Raw genomic sequence first — 15,821 nt, forward strand, 5'->3', positions numbered from 1 at the left:
TCGCCTCGGGGTGTTAGTGCCACACGGGCAGAATCTCAAATGTTGCTGCTGGTTGTGGGGTTTGGGGTTTTTTCCCTCCCCCTGGCCAAAACTGGGGTTGAGGAGAAGGAAAACGTTGTGCTGAGCCTGCCATCAGAAGTGGTGGCACTGCGGGTGACCCAGGGAAAACCCCGCTCCCGGCGCCCGTGGGCTTGACACAGAGTGTTGGGGGAGATCCTCGACAGATCCCACAGGGATTTGCATCTGCAAAACGCCTTGAAAGCTCGTTAATGAGTCCAGGCCCTCTCTGGATGTTTTGGCTAAATGAGCCTTGCACGGGGACCCAAGCGAGCTGTCCAAACCCATCACTCACACCAGTGTAAAGCCTCTGTCACCTCGGGGCAGAACTGATGGAGTGAGAAGTTGGATGCCACAGCAGCTCTGTGTGTCTGACAGGGGTGGGGTTTCCCCTGGGAAGTAAATTCCCTCATGTCCTCACAGCCCTGACGCCCCCAGGGCTGCACAGCCAGGCACCTGCCCCATAGCCATGTGGGGAGGTGGGAAATACTAACCCAAACCTTCCCTGCTTTATGTTTTCCCTGCCCCATTTTTGGGTTGGATGCTCGGTGATGGCTGTGCTCACACGTGAGCCAAGGGGTGTTTTCTCCTGCCCTCACTGCGATGCCGACTCCTTTTCTTGCCCCTTGTCTCTGCAGCTGAAGAAGTTGCTCCTCTCTCCGTCGCCTCCGAGCTGCGAGGCGCAGCGGGATGGGAGCGCCCGGCGCCCCGGGACCCCAAAATCCCGCCCTGCACGGCCCTGCACAAAGGTACTGCCTCAAGCCCACCTCTTGGGAGCTGTCCTGAAGGGTGGTGTGGGGAGCCTCTGGGCTGGGCAAGGGGTTGGGAACAGGCAGGGATTGTCACCCACGGTGCTCCTGTGCCTGGCTGCTGCAGTCCAGGCTCTGCAAAACTTGAGACTTTGTGCTGAGCTGAGAAACGCCTTGATTTCAGTTGAACACAGGGGGTTTGGCAGCTCCCAACTCCCATGAGCACCAATTTGTGAAAGCCCCATGTGCTCCCTGGTCACCCCATTGCTCCCCTCCCTGCTGACTCTCAGCCAAGGCCATAGGCCAGGAGTGCTGCTTGTCCCACTGCAGAGCTCACCCCAGCACTGCAGCTGATCTGAAACCCAGCAGAAGGTGCCATCAGAGATTTCCCTGCTTTGCTAAGGGTAATTGTGAGGTGCATTAGGCCCGGCAAATTAGATTGGCTGGGAAGAGCAGCAGATCCCTCCTGGGGAGAAGGAGCATCACTATGCAGGAGGGGCAGCACTCCAGCCATGGGGCTGACCCCAGGGAGGTCAGGGTGCTGGTGAGCCAGAACTGGGGGGGTTGAGGGTGTGGGGTGGCTCTGTCAGCCTCCCCCCAGGGTCATGGCTGTGGGAATCAGGGCTGACTGCCTCCTGTCTCCTCTGGGCAGGTGGAAGGTCCCCGGGACAGGAGGGCGAGCGTCCCGCAGGCACAGAGCCGCAGCTGCACCGAGCTGCACCGGCACCTCACCTCCAGCACCTCCCAGACCAAAGGCCCCCAGGCACCCGAGGAGTGTCCCGGCAGCAGCCACCACCCATTCCCGGGCGACTGCACCCAGCACGAGGACGACAGTGACTCCAGCGAGGACTCGCTGAGCTCCGGCGACTCGGTGGCCGCGCTGTCCTCGGCGGAGGATGGCACGGGCAGCCAGTTCTCGTGCGAGGGGGAGCTGCACTCGGTGGTGGAGCTGATCCGCTACATGCACACCTACTGCCTGCCCCCCCGCAAGCTGCCCGCCCGCGACCCCGCCGACAGCAAGCCCCCTTCCTGCAGCAGCCCCTTCAAGAGAGCCAAACCGGACTGTGCCCCCGCACCGGGCAGCGCCCAGGGCCGGCCGGGCTGCGCCTGGCAGGCAGCGAGCAGCTGCAAGAAGCCCGGAGCATCCTTCTCCATCCTGAAGGAGCTGCTGGCACGGGACCTGCTGTGCGACGTGAGCAAGCCATACCGCCTGGGCAAGCCCGTGTACGCCGCCCTGGCACGGCCGCCCGGCTCCTGCTCCCCCGAGCCCGACGGGGAGGAGAACAGTGGGACTTGCACAGCCCGAGGGAAGGCGGCGGCGGAGAAGGGCGAGCCGCGGCAGAGCCCCGGGGCCGAGGCGGAGGTGCCGCGGGAGCTGGGTGGCCTTGAGGACGATGCGGGGAAGCAGGAGGGCACCCTGGGCGCAGGGAAGGTGGCCCGCAGACAGGACAGCGCTCTTTACGCCGTGCGCCGCTCCAAGAGACTCAACCCCGAGCTTGGCCACTGGCTCTCCTTCCTTGACGAGCCACCTCCTGACTCCTCCGTGCCCCTGGGCTGCAGGGAGGCTGTGCCGTGCCCGGGGCTGGAGGGCTTCTCTGCCGAAGAGCCTGCAGCTGAGGTGGAGGTGGGGGGCACAGCCCCATCGGCAGAGCCCCAGCCCCTCTGCCTGGGCTCCCTGGGGGATGGAGAGCTGGGCGCTGAGAGCCGGCGCTGTGCCCTCCTGGAGCAAACAGGTGAGGGGGCTGGGGGCTCTGCTCATCCATCTGTGCCATCCCTGCCATGTGTGAGCACTCAGCTGGCAGTAGAGCTGCGAGCAGCCCCTGTGCTGCCTGCCTGGGGGGTCCCATGCATGAGGAGCTGGGGGTCTGTTCTCTTTTGGGGTGCTTTTTCAATCCGTGGGCATCTCCTGCCTCAGTTTCCCTGCCCTTATACCGAGGTGAAGGAGTTGGTGAGGCCATAGCCCAGCAGGGACCAGGTTGCCCCATCCCTCCAGGTTCAGGTTCACCCTGGGTTCAGCTGCAGTGGTGCCTCAAAACCACAGCAAGCTGCCAGTGCAGGAATGGCTCAGCCCTGGCAGCGTGAGGTGGGCAAAGCCCTCAGTGGGCACTGCAGGGACACAGCTCCACTGGTAACCTGCTTCTCTCCTGCCTTTCAGAAACCCCCAGGTGTCTCGCGCTGTCCTTGGCACAAACGTAAGTGCAGATGGGGCTGAACGAACCACACTGGGGCTGCAAACTGCCTGGGGTTGTGTGGCTGGGCAGAGCCTCTGAGCCAGCACAGGGAGCTGTTTGCAGGGCAGAGGGAGCTGCACTGCTGGGCATGGGGCTGTGGGGAACCACAGGGTGCAGGGAGCTGGGAGAATCCCGTGCCCAGGGCAGGGCAGTGTGTGTGTGCCCTGGAGCTGCTCTTCCTGCTGCTCTTGTGGGGTTACTCTGTTGGGCAGCAGCCAAAGTGGGAGGGTTCACTTGTGGGCAGTGTTTTCTCAGCTTTTCTTTGGGTTTTGGGACTGTTGTTCACCTAAACACTTCCTCTCTCCTGATTTTCTGTTCTCCAGTGACCCAACCTTTGGGAAGAGAAACTTTGAGCCAATGCTGACTGTGGAGCTGTGTGGGACAGCAGGTAGGACAGGCTTGGAATTTTTTAGTTTTGCAAAACTGTACTCTAGGAGGGGGGCTGATTTACCCTAAATTCAGCCTGGAGTCATCAGTTCCAGCCTACCCAGCCAAGGGGGCAGTTCATCCCCTTCACACTGCAAACAGGAGACTCCTGTGCGCTGCCACATCCAAGCACCTCGAGCAGCTCAGGGGGATGTGTTTGGTGTGAGAGAAGCTGTTCAGAGGGGCTCTGTATGAGCCAGGAGGGAAGGGAGAGTCCTCTGGTCCCTGCTGGGATCAAGGCATCCTTCTTTTTCCCCCAAGTGCCCCTGGATGAGGCTGTGAGGGCCCAGGGTGCAGCCCAGGGCTGGGGTGGGACAGGGCAGCACAGAGGGGCAGAGCTGACTGCTGCCCTTTCTTTGGGGGGCTCAGGTCTCACCCCGCCCACCACTCCACCGTACAAACCCGCCGAGGAGGACCTGTACAAGCCAGACATCCCCCAGGAGCCTGGGAAGGAGGACGGGGTGGCTCCCAGCCCAGGGGGCACCGGGGACGTCGCAGCCTCCCGGAAAGCCCCCAGGAAGCACCCGGAGAGGACGGAGCTGTTCGCCCACCTGAGCCGGGCGGGCGGGCGCCCCATCCCCGAGCAGCAGGGCTTGCTCAAGCGGCCCTTCTCCCGCTCCTTCGGGGACCACGACTACTGCCAGGTGCTGAAACCCGAGGCTGCCCTGCAGAGGAAGGTGCTCAAGTCGTGGGAGCCGCCGAGCCAGCTGGAGACGGAGCACAAGAGGAGAGTCCCTGCTGCTCACTACCAGGGCCTGGAGCTCGGCAGGGAGGTGGACACTGAGATGCTGTGGAAGGACGGCGTCAAGCAGCTGAGAGACCAGGAGATCAGAGCCAGCTTAACGAAGCACTTTGGCTTTCTGGACAGTGCCCTCGATGACGAGGACATGGTGTTCTGCAAGACCCCCGAGTATGACACTGTCTTTGAGGACAGCTGCAGTGAGAGCGGCTCCCTCCTGGAGGAGGAGGAGGATGAGGAGGAAGAGGAGGAGGAAGAGGAGGAGCATGGCAACACCAAGCTGTGCCTGAGGAGAAACCCCCTTTCCAGGACCAGTTTGCATTACTGCTCCCGGAGCAGGTCCAGCTCGGGCTCCTCGTGCTGCCGGTCACGGTCACCTGCCAGCAGACGCACCTTCAGGTATGGGGACACGGGGACATCGGGACTCTCCTTGCCCCTGTGTTCTTCTGTGGTGCAGGGCAGCCCCAGGGCTCTCTGCTCTGCTGGCCCAAGTAGTAAAGATGCTAATTAATGAAAGGAAAATGATAAAAATCATTGGTGCTGCATCAGCCACTGCTGCAAACATCAGCCATGGCCTGAGGAAGCAGCTGGGGGTTCCATGGGTGACAGAGCATGGGCAGGGGTGAGTGCTGGCTCAGGACACCCTGGCATCTATGAGAAAAGACTTTCCAGTGTCCTTTCCAGTGTTCCCAGACCCCAGTCTCTCCTTGGCTGCCAGTGCTCCCAAGTGCCCACCCTCTGCTGTGGGTGTTTCAGCTTCTCCCTGGTGTTTGCAGCTTTCCCAGCAGCTCCCCCAGCCCCAGGCTGACCTCCTGTCCCCCACTTGCAGGTGTGAGAACGGCGAGCAGTGTCAGGGTGGCAGTGGGCCCCGGGGCCAGCTGGAGAAGAGACGGGAAAAGGCCATCGTAAGTGAGCGGGGACCCCGTGGGGACAGAGCAACCCCAGCCCTCAGCTCAGCTCCTGCTCCAAAAAGCAGCAGTGAAGCCCATTAGCCCTGGCTTCAGCATCCCTTGGTGCCAGGCCAGTGTTAAACAAGGACATGGGGGTGGAGGGGGGAGAGGAAAACCCAACGTGCGGCGGAAGGCGCCAGCGATTGGCAACACACGGAGTCCTTGGCACAGGGATGCCCAGAGCATCCCACGCTGGTGCCTCAGTGCAGTTGGCACTGGCAGCTTGTGGGGTGAGCTGGGGAATCCCCGAAGCTGCTCAGCTGGCACAGATGTGGCCCTGCTGAATCCTCGTGCACCGTGGGCACACCCTGGGAGCTGGGCGAGGGGTGGGCAGGTGGGAAAGTGAATTGGTGCTCCCTCCTGTCGTGCACACACTCTCACACTCTCACACATGCTGCTTTGGCAGTTTTTCCTGCAATGCAATTGGATTTTGCCCCTAGCAGTTCTTGGGAATATATATCCCACGTTTGCCAGGAGAAGCTGCAAGAGCTGCAAGAATGCAGGAGAATTTCAAAAGAGAAGAAGGGGGTGGTGGCTGCTCCAGCCTGGGGGTGACACTGTGACCTGGCTGCAGCAGAGATCCTGGAGATGTCAGGCTGTGTCCATGGCAGTGTTTCCCAGTTCTGGCTTGCAGGGGCTCCTCAACAGCTCCTCAGCAGCTTGGAGGTCCGAGCCTGAAAGCTTCTGCTTGCTTTGGCAGGGGGAAGGCCGGGTGGTGTACATCAGAAACCTCTCCAGCAGCATGAGCTCCAGCGAGCTGAAGAAACGCTTCGAGGTGTTTGGTGAAATCGTGGAGTGTCAGGTCCTGTCCAGGACTAACAGGTGGGTGGGCAGTGAGCTGTGGTCCAGAGCTCTAGCAGCTAGAGGCAGCTCCTCTCCCCAGACCCCATCAGCACTGCCAGGAGGTGCCGCATCAACCCCTTTGGTCAGCTGAGCCCATGGTCTTGGTGCTTTTATCGAGGAGATTCATTGTGTTCAGAGATCCAAGGGGGATGGAGGAATGGAAGAATGATGGGCCAGGGGTGCAGTGCTGCATCAGAAGGGCTGTGGGGCTCATTGTTGCCTTTTTGGCTAGTAGAAATATGAAGCAGACACACAGCAGTAAAGGGAAAAAGGGAATTACCTTGGTTTAATAGGATCCTAGGTGCACAACTCATCAAAGGTGGAAACATGCTGAGAAGCACCCCCTGTACCATGTGTATACAAATTTATGGACCTTGCAAATTAGCATATCTGCCTAAAATCCCCCAATAAGAAACTTAATAAATGAAGTAATTGTCCCCCTATTCTAATTACCCCCTCTAAATGAGACTACAGCCTAGTTTAAAAGACATATTCCAGAGAGGAGGCTCCTTCCAAGGCTGGAGCCTCTAGTTTTGGAGATAGTATGAATATTTAGACTTCTAAACTAAGCTAAATATCAAACTACAAGAGTTACAAACACATGGGGCTAAGGTACAAGGAGTGTTTCTAAAGGGTACAAGGAGAGGGAAAGGGTATAAAAAGGGTATAAAAAGAGACAAAAAATCATCAGGCATCATCATCACATCCTGAATTCTTTCTCTGGTCGCCCAGGGGGGAGAAGTACGGCTTCATCACGTACCGCTATTCCGAGCATGCCGCCTTATCTCTGAAGAACGGCCTCTCACTAAGGAAGAGGAACGAGCCCTCCTTCCAGCTCAGCTCTGGGGGCCTGGGCCGCTTCTTCTGGACCAGATACGCTGACCTGGGTGAGGAGCAGAGGCTGCTTTGTCTCTCTTATCAGCACAGAGCTGTTACAGCACACTGCACCACTGAGCCCTGCTCGTGCAGGGATGCCAAACGCCTGCAGAGCCTGCAGGAAAAGCCCAGGGGCTTTCCTGTGGCTCAGGGAGCTGCTCGTGGCTCAGACAGGTGGATTGGGAAACCGGGGAGAAGCAAAAAAGCTGCTGTGAGGCCTCAAGGTGTGTTGGCTGCAAAATGTAGCATCGGAGCCTGGGGCCGCCGAGGCTCAGCTGAGCGCAGCCCATCCTGTCTGTGCTGAGTTTCTGCACAGTGCTGGAGGCTTTCCAGCAGAAAACTCCCTTCCCAGGCATTAGAGAAGGCAGTCAGCAACATTTCATTAGCCCAAGAGGTGATGTGGGTGGTTTGCTGCTCTGCAGGATGGATTCACCACGCTGCACATGCACTGTGGAGCCAAAGGGACAGCGCTGAAATGTGCTGTGGTGGCATTAATCCTTCCAGTGCTTCAGCAAGCCCTCGGTGACTGTGTCACCAGGGTGCAGGGCTGAGGGCCAGGAGCCAAACCCTGTGCTAGTCCTGCATGAGAAATGTGTCCCACCCAGGCTTTGCCCAGCCCTCCTCGCTTCAGGCGTTTCACCAACACTACATGTTTATTTCTGTCGCCTCTGCAGGGGCTGAAGGGTTCTGGATCCCACTTTGTGAGGGAAAGACTGAGGTGCAGAAAATAAAGCCTCAAGTCTTGACTGACCTCCAGATGCTCAGTCTGATACAAGTGCTCCCTGATTTTTTAGCACCTTGCAGTATCTCCTCTCCTCAAAGCAGCCATCCCTTGACGTTGGTTTTGGGCACAAATGTCCATTGTTCATCTAGATAAATGCCAATTTGGGCACAGAGAAATTAGGAAGCAGGTAGCACCCCATGAGGAGGATGTTGACTGTGCAGTGCTGTGGGGAGGGAGCAAGAGATGCCCCCCTGAATAAAAGAATTCCTCTCTTTGCTCCTCACCTTCTGATTTCTGTAGAGCCACCACTTACCCCCTTCCTGCACAGCCTGGCTCGTTCCTAAAATCCTACTCATCCTGGTGCAGGATAGAAGGGAATCCCCCAGGCAGAGGTGAAATGCAACCACACCATTCAAAAATGCACACCCAAAATGTTAAGCTGCTGTGAAATGAGGCAGCCTTAGCTCTGCTGTGTGCTGAATTCCCAGGCTTTCCAGTGGCACTGTGTGCTCAGCTCCTGGCACAGGGCTGCCAGTGGAGTGGCACAGCTCCCACGGGATGGCATTGTGTCAGCACCTCCAAATTGCAGCCTGCAGAGTTCTGCACCCCTGGAAGTGAATGTCAGTGGTGTGTGACCTGCCCAGCCAGGCCTGGCTGCAGCCCCTCTGCCCCCAGTGTCCCCGATCCCTGTCACCACCACCACTGTGTCCCGTGAGCAGTGCTGAGCAGGGCAGTGAGCAGTGCTTGCAGTGCCGAGCAGGGCAGTGAGAGTGCCCTGCCGTGCCTCAGTTTCCCTCCCCACGAGGCAGAGAGGACACTAACCCCCCCTCCCTGACCCTTCTGTCCCTGCCACCCCCAGATTGCGGCACGGACGAGTCCTCCCCAGCCCCGGTGAAAAGCAAGTACGAGACCATGGATTTCGACAGCTTGCTGCAGGAGGCCCAGCTCAGCCTGCATCGGTAACAGCCTTAACCTTGGAGGAATACCTCAATACCTCAGTCAAGGCACTTCCAATATGTTTACGTTTTCAAAGAAATTATTCAGTCTATGGCAAGCGAGAGAGCGAGAGAGAGCGAGAGCACGCCCGCGAGAGAGAGACTGCTGTCCCCTGATCGATGTTTACATTGAACAAAGCTGCTTCTGTCTGTGAGTCCCCATGGTGTTGATGTCTCACTGCCACACGTTAGTCCCCCCCTTCTGCTTCTGACTGGTTGTTTTAGGGTGAGCCTAGGAGCCCCCCGGCCCCTCTTCCCCCTCCCAGCCCTCCCCGTGCTCCCGCCGTGGAGTTGCAGCTGTGTTCACCATAACATTTTTTTGTCCGTAGTGTGTGATGATGAAATTGTTCATTGTGAATAGAATCAGGATTATAAACTAATTTTTAATAGAAGAAGAGAAGAGAAAAAAAAAAAAAGTATATACTTAAAAAAAAAAAATGTATTTATGGCTCAGATGTACTGTAATTCAGATTTATTGTACCGCTTCCTTGATTTTTAACTATGCACTGTAATGAGGCACTTGCCACTCAGCAAATGGGGGGTCAGAGCAGTCATGGAGCTGACATTCCCCTGCCTCCCCCGCTGGGGTGCTCGGTGCTCACCCCGGGGTCACCCCCTTTGCTGTCAAAGCCATTCTTCGTGCTGGCCTGGCCTGAGCCCCCCAGATCACCCCCGTGCTGAGCTGGGTCCTGGCAGGGGATGGAGCCAGGGCCTGGCAGCTCTGCAGGCTGGAGAGGGAGGGAGAGGAATGCACTGCCTGCGGCCTCTGCCGCCTTTGGAGCCGGGAGAGAGGGGCTGGGGGGCTGCAGCCAGCCAGGCCTGCTGCAGGGGGTCCTGGATGGATGGCTCTGGTCCGTGTGGAGCAGCTGGCTCCTCTCCTGCTCCCTGGATGGCTGGGAGAGCAGCCGGGCCGACAGCTCGATCTGCACTCAATTCCACACCCTGCAAAGCAGGCGGGGTGAGAAGACCTGTCTGTGCACCCTGCTGGGCAGCCAACCCCAAATCCAGCCCCAAATCCAGCCCAAAGTCCAGCCCCACATGCCGAGAGGTGCGGGCACAGCACCCACACCGAACATCCCCCAGCCAGCACCCTGCCCCGTAGCTGATAAGCCATACACTTCCCAGCACCCACCCACACCCCAAATCCGTCCCCATGCCCGCCAGTGCCCCGTGGCACAGCTCTGCCTCTGGCCAAGGGCCCTCAGGGCTGCATTTATGGGATGCTCAAGGGTGAAATTTGCTTGTGGACTTACCCTCCCCGTGTGGGTGAGGTGGGATGGGGACACAGCCCTCCACCACCAGCCGGCCAGAGGCACCGTTTTCCCTGTGGAGCAGGAATCTCACTGCTCCTCAAGCCATTGCCACCGTCTCCTTTTCTTTTTGAGCCCCAGAGACCACTAGGGATTCAGCCATCCTCTGTAGATAGAATATTATAGCCTTAACTCTGCCAATAGATAGATTAGAGTCTCCTGGGGTCTCCCCTCCCCACGACTTGGGGGTTTTATCCCCATTCCCTGGGTCTGTTTGTCCTGCAGGGAGAGTGACCAAAGCCTGGCAAATGGCACAAGCAGCGATGCCAAGAGGCTGAGCTCTGCCAGGGTGGCCCTGGCCGGGCTGTGGCAGCAGCAGGAATGCCGGCAGCGCCGACACCAGCACAGTCCCCTGGCTATCCCCTCGGGAGAGCCGCGGTTCTGACAACACCCAGCAGGCCACCGCGGGGTCCCCAACTGCCGCCGGTGACGATCACTGCCAGGGAACAGTCCTTGTGCCATTGCAGCCTCAGCAGGGCAACCTGGCGTCTCTCCCACCCCCAAATCCCCCCCTGGTTTTCATCCCACCGAGCAGCTCTGGCCGAGACTGAGCATCTGCTATTGGCAATTGCCTCATTGTAGCTTTGCCTTTTTCTGTCCTAGTATTTCCTCACGATGATGATGATGATGATGATGTTTACATGTGATTGCTATAGAGCTTATGTAGAATGTATATAGCGACACATTTAGGGTGGGTAGTACTGTCCTGTGCTGTGCTGATGTTTTTCAGAAAACGATCAATCCCAAAAAAAAAAAAAAAAAAAAAAAAGCCAACAGGAAAAAAAAAAAAAGAAAAAAAAAGGAAAAAAAAGCAAAGTAAGTGGAATTCTTCCATCTCCCGCTCAGCTGGGGCACCCATGGTTGGGCCCTGCTGGGGATGCATCAAGGGTGGTGGAGGGGAAGGGTCAGTGCAGAGCAGGGGGTCTCCAGCCCACTCCTGGGGATCACCCAGCCACTTCCCGAGCACTGGTTTTGGCGTGCCCAGATAGAAAATTTCCCAGTGTTTCCCTGTGGTTGGGTGCCCTGGGTCGGCCCCAGCCCAGCTGCTGGGCAAGGGGAGGGCTGGCCCTGCACAGAGCTCATCAGTACTGCAGCCCTAGGGTGGGAAGAGATGCAATAAGTGGTCTTCGTGGTGCCTGAAGCCTATAAGTGGGGTTGGGTTTACTTTGGTTTGGGTTTTTCCTTTTTTTCCTATTCAATTGGGATGGCTTGTTTTCCCTCCTCCCCAAAAAAATCTCCTTTTTCAGGACTTACACACTATGCTCAGAGCCCCTTGGGCTGTGTGCTGCCTGCCCTGGGGGCTTCCCCCACCTTTCAGGGTTGGGTGAGAGTGCAGAGAGCAGATCTGCTGGCTTTAAAATCCCTCACACAGTGTTTGTGGTGGAAAATAAATTTCCACTTGATTTTTTTTTCCCCATTTTTGTGGGGGTTTTTTTGGTTTTTTTTTTTTTTTTAACTCTAAAAGGTGTCTTTAGCTTACAGTGCTCGAGCCTGCAGGAAGGTGGGTCAGACAGAGGGGCAGGTGAGAGGTTGGGATGCTGCCAGGGCAATGGGGCAGCAGCAAAGCAATGCCCAGGCACTGCTGCCAGGGAAGCCAGAGGTACCCAGAGCTTTGCAGGAGCTGCCAGGGATCTCCCCTTTTCCAAGGATTCCCTTCACCCCCCAAAAAGGGACTCCTCACCCCCCAGACCTCTCTGAAAGGCTCTGGGATGGGCAGGAGAAACTGGGAGCAAAAAGGTTGGTTCTGGCAGGCAATAAGTCAGGAGGAGATTTATTTTTTTACAGCTGTGTGAGTACAGAACATCCCCCAGCTGTCCCCTGATGCTGTGGGGAGACACTGAATGTGAAGAGTTTCTGCTGAAATGCCCCTTCACTTGTTTTGCACAGGTTTGCCCCAGAAAAACTCGTTGTTCAGGGGGAGCACTGGGTTTCTGGCTGGAAATCCAGGGTGTCCCTGAGGCTCTGCAGGGAGGAGCAAACGTTTCTGAGTGTGTGGGCTGAATGCAGAGGACAATCCCGGTGTGCAGGTTGGATGCTGCCCCAAAGCAAAGGTTTCTCCCAATCCCTCAGTGCCTGGGAAGCAGCAGCTCAGGCACCACTGCAGTCCTGAGTGTCTGATCTCAGCTCTGGGCCGTGCAAATGGGTTTTGCAATTGCAGATCAACACGGTTTTCTCCTTATTTTTTATTTTTTTTTTTAATTTTTTTTTTTCTTTCTGGAGGTCTGCTGAGTCCTGAGATACATGGGTGTTGGAGCTGAACTCGACACCCTTTCTGTTCTAAGTCCATCCCTGACAATCTCAAGCAATATAGAGCCAAATGCAGCCTTGGGGGTTCATTTTTGGGGTTTCAATCCTCTTCCCTCGCCCTCCCAGGGGCGGCAGGAGCTGGGGAGGGAGTGTGTGAGTGCATGTGAGAAAGAGAGAGAACGGTTCAGTTGATGCATTTCTTGAGAAAGGTGTAAGAATTTCACCTAAAAAGGGGCACATCCGCTTTGTTATTTATAAAAGAAAAGCTAAATTCTGTCTTTTTCTTCTTTTTTTTTTTTTTTTTTTTTTTAACAAAGTGAAAGGACACTGCTCAAAATTATTAGGGGCCAATTCTGCCTCCCTTACTCATGCTGAGCAAGTGCTACTTAACTCTGCAATTTTCTCCTTGCAGAGTAAGTAAAAGCAGCAGAATTGATCCCTCTGGGATTAAGAATCAAGTTTTTAGTATGTTTTTTTTTTTTTTAATTGGTAGCGGTTTTTTTATATTTCACTTAATTTTTTCCCCCAGTTCCGTTCTGTTGTGTCCTTATTTATGTAATATACTTTAACCTTAAGAGATGGCATGGATTCTTATGCCTTTCCTTTATTATTATTATTGTTATTATTTTTAAAGGAAAAAAAAAACCAGATTTATTTCTAGTGTGATTTAACTGTCTACCTTCTAAAATGAGAGAACGTTTTCTTGTATTTTTACATTGTCAGATTCTATAGTTTCATAGATAATTTAACCAAATCGCTCAATGTATTCTCTATATCTATCCAGTGGGTATAAAAGTTCTATTTTAAATTGTGTAAATACTTCAGAACTGGCTTCTTTTTCCAGACTCCCCTGCCGTGGAGTTTCTTGTTTACATCAAAAAGACTGTAGAATCTCTACGCTCATGTACTGTAAATAGTGAAGTGATCTGCCTATAAATAAACGATAACATATATACTATAAAGTGGAAAGAAACAAAAAAAGGAACAAGTTTGTGCTGCTGTACTTTGGTTTTTAGCGCCAGGCTGCTGGGGGATGAAGTGTTTTGCTCTACTGGAGGCTGGCAGTGGGGCTGTGCCAGTGCCAAGGGGGTGGCAGAGCCTCCCAGCTGCCAAGGATGCATCTCCTGCCTGGGAATATCCCTGCGTGTTGCTATTTTAAGTGTGGATTCTTGCAGCTTAACTCACGCAGGGCAAACCTGGGCTCTGCACGCTGGGCTTGGAGTGCTGCTGCTGCTGCTGCCACCACAGGACCCCTGGCAGGAGAAACTCCCCAAACAGAGGGGGTTAAAAATGAAACAGGAATGCTCTTCACGTTTTCTGGGATGGCAGTGAGAGAGCAGGAAAGAACGTGGAAAAGACTGCAGGTGGTGATGCAGCAGCTCAGGATGGCAGCTGGAGAGCCCCTGGAAGCAGCAGAGCAGGGAGCCACAGTGCTGTGCTAGAGGGACACACAGCGTGTCCTGGTGTCCCAGGACGGAGTGTCCTGGTCCCCTGGTGTCCTGGTCCCCTGACAGTCTGGGCTGAGGAAGGGATGGATGGAAGGCCTGGGCAGACCCAGCACAGCTCCCCCAGAGCACACAGCAGCCCCACGCCAGCCATGGCCCTGGGAGGTTGCACTGATCTGATCCAGAGCATGGATCAGTGATGCTGCCAGGCTGGAGGATCCTATCACCCCGAAAGGAGCAGCTCTGCAAGGTGCTGAGCTGTGCCAGCTGCTGGTTTTTGCTGATTGGCACTGGTTTAGGCAGCAGCTCTACACCTGCCTGTCTCCAGCACATCTGTGGGTCACCCAGCCCAGCCCCAGAGCTGGAACCATCCTCCCACCCAAACCCAAACCCTCATCTCTGCACTGCTGCACCCAGAGTGGACAGCTGATGGGAAACCCATTCCCTGCTGCTCTCCAAAACCAGCAAGGCCACCAGAGGAATGTTTTTCTGAGACACATCGGGCACAGCGATGCCAACAGTGCCAGGAGAGATGAGAACATGAACCTGCAGGGGGAAAATGTGGGGATGCAGCTGGGGCAGCAGTGCCAGGGTGCCCAGGGTGGCACAGAGACACAGCCAGGGTTCCCAGGAGGGAGAGGAGCACATGAAGGAAAGGTGTGAAGGGAGAGACAGACCCAGAGCTGAGGTTTGTCCTCCCAGCACAACCTGTGCCTTCCCAGCACAGCCTCCTGGAAAAGAAAGTATTGATACTGTTATTGATTACAATTGTTTATTGAGGATAATTCCTGCAAGCAGACCTAGAGCCTGAAGGGAGCTGTTGGTGAATGTTGACAACAGTTCAGCAGCTCCCTTAGTCCCAGCAATTACTCCCAACCATTTGGAAAAAGTCCCAGCTGGAGTGTTTTTATTTCGGCATAACTCTGTGATAAAACAACTCCTTTTCACACAGGCCACTGTTTTTGGAGTAGCTCACGTGGTTGGCACAGTGTGCCATGTTGGGGGGTGGAAATCAGGAATTTTTGTGAACAGGGACAGCTTTGGTCTCTGCCCGGGGCTGGCAGTGTGGGCAGCACACCCCAGGCTCCTGCTCCCAACCAGTGTGGAATGCCCACTGCTTGGACTTTGTTTCACTGCCTGGTGAGCTGTCCCAGGCTGCTTTTTGGGGTTTCAGCTCCCACCTGTGCCCTGAGCAGTGGCATCTGACACCAAATCCTGCCCTGGGCTCTGCTGGTATGTGAGCTTCCTGACAGGGACCTCAGCTCTGTGCCACACCAGGTCTGTCCAGGTGTCTTTGCAGAGAGGAACAGGTTTGGTTCCTTTGCTCTCTGCCTCCCTGCCCACAAGGATTCCCTGATTTTTTTGCATATTTAAATCACTTCTCTGAGCTTATTTTCAATGGAGTACAGTTCTTTTGATGCTCTTGGGTGGTCGTTTGGGGAACATCCCACTCCTCAAATTACTCATTTTTGGTCACAGGCCTCCAAAACCGTTTCTTCTCTTTGAATGCATCCCGGGGATGAATATCTGGCCAGGATATTCCTTCTTATCAGCATTGCCTAGGCTCACACTCTAAGGCTTAGATAACCATTGACACACAGGACAAAGCATGAAATGAATTCCCACGACTCAAACACGACTTGTTTCTCAACATTTTTTCTCAACTTCGGGACGGCCACGTGTAAGAATTGACTCCGTGGGGTTTAGTTATGGGGGTAAAAATAGGGACAAGAGATCTCTAAAGATGAGTTTTAGAACATGAAGGTTTATTGCGAAATAGAGTGGGGGTGAGAGGCCTGCTGAGTCGCAAGACGCGACTCCAAGCAGGCCAGCAGAGAGGGGAGAGAGAGAGAGAGAGCAGGAAGAGAAGAGCTAAAAAAAAAAAAGCGATTTGCCGTTTACAATACAATAAATTGTCTTCTCTGTTGAATATTCAACTCTTCTTTAACCAATCTAAGATAAACTACAAGTCCTACAGCATTTACATACAGCCTATAAGAGTCATCACATTAGCATATAGGGTCTTGTTTCAAACCTTAGAAAAACTGCCTTTTTGGGATTTCTATCAGGCAGGTAAGGTCAGCCCTGGCCCTTGGACTTGCCTGGGCAGAGGGCATTGTTCAATCAGGAAGGGGGATTACCTGCCTTGGCCATACCATTGTTCTCTAGTTACTCTACAACTCGAATCTTGTTTTCATTTTAATCTCGCTCATATTTCCCATATTCTCA

The 15,821-nt window shown here is 55.1% G+C and overlaps 1 protein-coding gene across 1 annotated transcript in view; it reads left to right on the plus strand.

Moving 5' to 3' along the window:
* The window catches only part of PPARGC1B (PPARG coactivator 1 beta), a 45,283-nt gene extending 33,201 nt beyond the window's left edge, over positions 1-12,082 (plus strand). Inside the window, exons 4-12 of the mRNA XM_085074039.1 lie at positions 696-806; positions 1,459-2,539; positions 2,962-2,998; positions 3,361-3,425; positions 3,833-4,601; positions 5,032-5,107; positions 5,853-5,974; positions 6,728-6,882; positions 8,455-12,082. Of these exons, the coding sequence (XP_084930165.1) occupies positions 696-806; positions 1,459-2,539; positions 2,962-2,998; positions 3,361-3,425; positions 3,833-4,601; positions 5,032-5,107; positions 5,853-5,974; positions 6,728-6,882; positions 8,455-8,558 (2,520 nt within the window). The 3' untranslated portion in view covers positions 8,559-12,082. The remainder of the gene's footprint in view (positions 1-695; positions 807-1,458; positions 2,540-2,961; positions 2,999-3,360; positions 3,426-3,832; positions 4,602-5,031; positions 5,108-5,852; positions 5,975-6,727; positions 6,883-8,454) is intronic.
* Positions 12,083-15,821: the final 3,739 nt, after the last annotated feature.

The sequence above is a fragment of the Lichenostomus cassidix genome, chromosome 13 (genome assembly GCF_008360975.1).
Source record: "Lichenostomus cassidix isolate B80296 chromosome 13, HeHo_3.0, whole genome shotgun sequence".
Classification (NCBI taxonomy): domain Eukaryota; kingdom Metazoa; phylum Chordata; class Aves; order Passeriformes; family Meliphagidae; genus Lichenostomus; species Lichenostomus cassidix.